Here is a 5,412-nt window from a genome sequence, read left to right on the forward strand (position 1 = left end):
GCTTGTGATGCGCGATGATAATGCTGGCAACCTACTTGCGGACAAAACTGCAATATCGACCAGCTAGAAGAGCCATGTCCAGACGCTGTTAAATGGAGGAGTAACCATAGAGAATAGTAGGATCAGAATTTTAAGAGTCACGAGCAATAGTGCGAGCAAAGCGGTGGAGTCGAATTGGCGGCGAGTAGCCCAGGACCAAGTACAATGGTAGGGTTTCCAGGTCTGAAAATTACAAAAACCGGCCAGTCCGTAATGCCTTCAAAAAAAAAAAATGCTGTTGGGGGGAGCGTTTCCCGTGAAATGAGATGAGTAGTCAGTTGTGGAGAGAGCGAACTGCAGGACATCATAGTCGCAACCACAACGAACATTGCATGGATTAATAGATTATTAAAGATAGTAGCTAGTTTTAGAGTGACAACAACTTGCTTCTGGCGCTACTGGACAATTTAACACCGTCAGAAGGCAGACATTGTCACTGCAAAACTAGCTATATTCAGTAATCCGCTGCTCAGGATTGCTAATAAATTTATCAAAAAATTTAACAAATCAGGCAAAGAGTAGAAATCCGGCTCCATATGTCGGAAAACCAGCCTTTTTGCCGGATTGACCAGCCGGTCAAACCTAAAAAACCGGTCGGACCGTGCACGGAAGCAAACATTAAAACCGGATGGCATTTCACCGATTATTTTTAAGAGTTATTTGTGGGTGCAAGTACTCATTACTTGGAATTATCACATCGGCAACGAGAGCTTGGAAAGGGTACATGTTATTAAAGACCTAAGAGTGCTACTCGACTCGAACTTCAACTTTCGGGAGCACTGCTTTTATATAATACCCAAGGCCAATCAAATGTTGGGTTTTATATTTCGAGTGTCCATATAGTTTACATAACATAAATATTCTATCGTACGGTCTACCTTAGAATATGCTGCTGCAGTTTGGAGCCCTTACACTGGAGCTTGGTCTTCCAGACTAGAAGCAGTTCTAAAGAAATTTTTACGGTACGCATTGAGACGCCTTCCTTGGAAAATTCTTTAGTGCTCCCGACGTATCAAGACCGCTGTAAACTACTCGATATGCGAACTCTCGAAATATTGATAGGATAATTGATGATCGAAATATTGATAGGATAATTGATAGCATCAATCGAAATATTGATAAGATACTGTTCAATCGTGTATAAAGTCTCTTTGATTTTAATCGTTCAGCCAATTGTTTTAGACACCACTTGCAAAATTTAAATGTAATCTTCTCTAGTTATTATGTAAATTTAGAATGTGAGTTAAGATGTTTAAAAGAAATAAAGCCATGGGTGTTTTTAATTGCATAAGAAACCGAACCAAATGTTACTAACCTGTAGACATTGCGATTAAAGCTGAAGAGCACGTGATACGGAAGTCGTTATATCTTCAGCAGTGCGTGAGACAAAAAATTAACAATTGTAAAAACATTTTAGCTCGCGCCTTCCCTCGTGAATTTTGCCAGGTGTATAATGAAAATCTCAAGTACTGCCTGCAGCTGGCGGTTCAAACGTCTGCGACATACTCCGTTTTACGTTTTTACTTCGCCAAAAATAGTCTACAACATATTTTGTTCAAATACTTTTGAAGCAGCTCGTACATTTTCCATAAGCAAGGTCACAGTCTTGAGTTTGTAAAGGACAACCGATCTGACTAGCGTTTTGTATATCGCCAGCCTTGAGTTCTGCGACATCTCACAATATTGTCGTCATATTTTTTTTCTAATTTATACCCAAACGGGTTAAAGTAGTACTCAAACTACAAAACCTGGTTAAATATTTCAAAGCTTGACTATTTATTATTGTATTACTCTATCCTATTAACGCTCAGTTATTAACTATTGTTCCAGCTATTATGTTCCAACTCTTTCTCCATTTCCACCAGCTTTAAATTAACATTGTAAACTGCTTCGAACTCTTTAGCGGTTAAAAACATCGAAACCATCACATTGAATGCTAACATTACTGTCACCACTGACATAATCGGTCGCGAAAGTTTCTGGTATACTTTCAACATTTCCCGTGGTTGTTCGGTAATTGAGGGCAATCGAAACGTGAAATGGCGAGTTGCAAACTGAAAATAAGAAAAATATTACGTGAATGAAATAATTTAACCTTTTACAAAAAAGGCAAAACTAGTTTACCATAAATGCAGACATCGGAGCCATTAGCATAGGTTGAATGGTTCCGAAACCAGCTTGGATCAAAGCTGCTCTTGTTTGGATACAAACCGGACACTTCTGTTTGCCAAGAATCACCTCAGGGACCACAAAATATTTGTGGAAGAAAGTGGTCATTAAGGCTGGTAGTACAACGGCCGGTATGTAGCTGGACAGTCGACCGTAGGTGCCCAATTTCAGCTTCGATCGGTAGTGATTGTTTATGTACAAACTAGATAGGACCGTGCTTGCACCCAGCATTCCCGGGGTGTATGCTAGGGGCCATCTAAAATTTAAAAAAATATCTATTATAATAACGCACAAGGAACAGAAACTCCTGCGAAGTACATTTCCCATTTATCATCCCATTTGTCGACCAATTTCATGAAATAAATCAACGCTTCCTGTTCAGTTAGTTTTACAGCATCCTTTGGTATCTCAGTTTGTTTTTTATGTAACAATGCCATATTTTAATCCCACTGCCGGTAGCCAGCCGGATCCTGTAATCTTCACGTAATTTATTATTTATTTTTGATTAAAACCATTCAATTCAAACTTCAACAACACGAAAACATTCACAGAACAACCCAAATTTGACACTTCTATCAAAATCAAACAAAACGACGGTAGCCACCTATCTGTCAATGACGGAAACAGAAGATTGGTGTGCAGTGACAGCTGGGCGGCACTCACTTTTTGTTTTTTCACCCCCTAATCGAGAATGAGTGCGTGGTGAGTTTTTCCACCCAGACGGGTTGGTTGGGTCGGTTGGGTTGGATAAACTAATGTGATAGACAACATGCACACACACACATCCTGACCAGTACATTTTTCTCTCAACATAACTGAACGTATACACGATCTCAATCCGAACTGTTCTAACATCCTCGCGTCACGGAAAAGAGCAAAAATTTTCTAGATGAACATTACCGTTCGATACACACCACGACGACGACGACAACTGCCAACGAAAGTACCCTACTACCTAGAGTGTTGTCGGTGCCACAATAGCAAAACGGGGAAAAGTGAAAATTTTGAATCGAAATTCGAATCGACCCAAATCGTACGGCCATCCGCGGGCGCTTTTTGATGGCTTTGAACTGCGGGATCAGCGGATAGGTCAGTGAAATTGAACATACCGCAAAACGGCTATCGCGTTAAGTAGGGCGAGCGTGAAAAATGCACCTGTTTTTCACCGATGCACCTGTGTGTCCTGATGACCCTTTGCTTTTGGGGTGCTGGAAAAAGCTAGTGAATTTTGGTTATCCTTTCAGTGCAATTTCGTGCGGTGAAAAGAAGAATTTTGGCTTGAAGATTCCGTGGAAAATCGAAATATTCGATTGGAAGTGCGGTGGAAGAATCGACATTTCGGCTGTATTGGCAATTGCTTGACCCGAAAAGAAAATTGTGCATGCATACATAACTCACATATGTAGAGGAAAACGAGAACGATCGAGGGGTGGAAGGATTCACTGGGAGAGCGAAATCGGGAAAATGTTGAGTGCGTCAGGCGAAAAGAGAGGAGCAGAGAGAAATGTGTCTGAAAGGCATTTGGCTTCCGTTTCTGGCAAGTTTTTAATGCCAGATGTCAGTGTTCGTGAGTTTTGTCTTGCCGTACACTAAACGATAGCATGTGTGCGCGAAAGTTGGACTGGGTAGATTATAATCAATTTTTGTTTTCATACGAGTCATGAGAAAGCCCATACATGACTACCTATATGATTGAAGCAGACCGCGCGCGCTTGAGACAACACTTTCGAGACCAAGAACGGCATATAGGACAATCCAGTTTCCTAGCTATTTCCGTGTGAACCACAATCTAGCCCAACGGAAGCGGATGGAATGGGGGAGGGAACATCACTCTGACAGGTTGTCAGGTTGTGTACGTGAGTAGGTGTGCAGCGGATGGAATCCCGCCTAGCCGATACAGTTATGTGCAATAATTAAAACACGGCACACGATTGTGTAGCACCCCGATGTGGTAATCAAATTGAGGTATTATTTAGCATTTCTCATCCGTCTGTTTGTCTGTTTGTCCGGAAGGTCCGCAGGCTTAAAATAAAATGACGTTTAGCGTACAATAGCGGTGGCAATGGTATAGAAGGCACTCGGCTTCTACGTAAATTTTCGCGCTGTGGTGGATTATTTTTAGTGTTTTGCTTAATCGACTTTTCGCACTTATTTACGCTCGGTGTGATATTGCGGAATCATAAAACGAGTGATATAGGCTGAAATGGAACCTAGAGCGTGCTAGAGCTATGTTGGTATAAATTGTTTAAGCTTGAAAAGTAGTCGCGTCGTCCTTGATAATCCATTCTGAGTAGATTGATTGAATTAGGAACTTTAATTCTTTTTTAAACGGTAGTGTTTCTTTCGTTTTTGTGATTGGTTCGACTGTTTTTCGATTTTTCACCTTAACACCATGCTGTTTCGTTTTTTTTTTTTCTTATTTGAGAATATTTTTATCAGTTTTACCACTGCGATCAATTCTTTGATCTGCTGTGGTTCGCTCTATTTACTTGCTTACTTCGCACGTATGATGGAAGAGAACCACAAATACTAAGGCAAATCTGAGAATTATACCACTTTTTTGCTAAAAGATGTTATAATCAAGATTTTTAAATTTTGGTTTGGTTTGTAATTTTATAGTTTTTTCAGAAGAAACATATTACATTTGTATCTAAATATTTGCGGTTTTCTTAGCCCAAGCGTATGTTGTACAATTGGTGTCCCACCTCTGGGCACGCCAGTGCCGATCCAGGCTAGCTGATTGTCAGCAAGCGTTCCACGAGCTCTTTTATTACATTATTAACCGTTGATTTGGCCACTTTCGACTTTTTGACATGTTGCTCGAATTGTAGAATTGGTTAATAATGTGTGTATGAACCATGACTGAAGAACGGATGACTTTAATCAGATGCGATTTCATGGATTAAACCAATGTTTCAGAGGTTTCCTGCAAGCTACCCTCCCAGCACTCACGAATTGAATTTTTTGTGATGATTTACGTGGTTGCCGTTTTCGTAAACGCAACGTGTAAGGATGGACCAGAGGTTCTCGATCGGATTCAGATCCGGAGAACCAACTGGCCACTTGCGAACTTCGATTTCTTTATCAGCAAACCACTGTTTTGCCTATTTTGAGTTGTGAGCTGCAGCATTATTTTGCTGAAAAATAAAGTCTGGACCCATCAATGGCTCGCCATGTTCAATCAAGCTTTCTTCTAGCATTTGT

At 40.6% G+C, this 5,412-nt stretch overlaps 1 protein-coding gene across 1 annotated transcript; it reads right to left on the reverse strand.

Annotated features, from left to right (window-relative positions):
• Nucleotides 1-1,811: 1,811 nt before the first annotated feature.
• LOC128732534 (uncharacterized) lies at nt 1,812-2,733 on the reverse strand. The gene is made up of 3 exons (XM_053825801.1): nt 2,527-2,733; nt 2,164-2,464; nt 1,812-2,093 (listed from the first exon to the last, which is right to left on the reverse strand). The coding sequence occupies exons 1-3, from the start codon at nt 2,643-2,645 to the stop codon at nt 1,854-1,856; spliced, it is 660 nt and encodes a 219-aa protein (XP_053681776.1). The 5' UTR covers nt 2,646-2,733; the 3' UTR covers nt 1,812-1,853.
• Between the last annotated feature and the right edge of the window lie 2,679 nt (nt 2,734-5,412).

The sequence above is a fragment of the Sabethes cyaneus genome, chromosome 1, assembly GCF_943734655.1.
Source record: "Sabethes cyaneus chromosome 1, idSabCyanKW18_F2, whole genome shotgun sequence".
Lineage (NCBI taxonomy): Eukaryota > Metazoa > Arthropoda > Insecta > Diptera > Culicidae > Sabethes > Sabethes cyaneus.

Excerpts from the sequence above, each read along its gene's own strand:
- LOC128732534 (XM_053825801.1), bottom strand. The coding sequence starts at position 2,645 with ATGGCATTGTTACATAAAAAACAAACTGAGATACCAAAGGATGCTGTA. Across the intron at positions 2,465-2,526 it reads TGGGATGATAAATGGGAAAT|ATGGCCCCTAGCATACACCC; the intron begins GTACTTCGCAGG and ends TTTAAATTTTAG. Across the intron at positions 2,094-2,163 it reads CTCCGATGTCTGCATTTATG|TTTGCAACTCGCCATTTCAC; the intron begins GTAAACTAGTTT and ends TCTTATTTTCAG.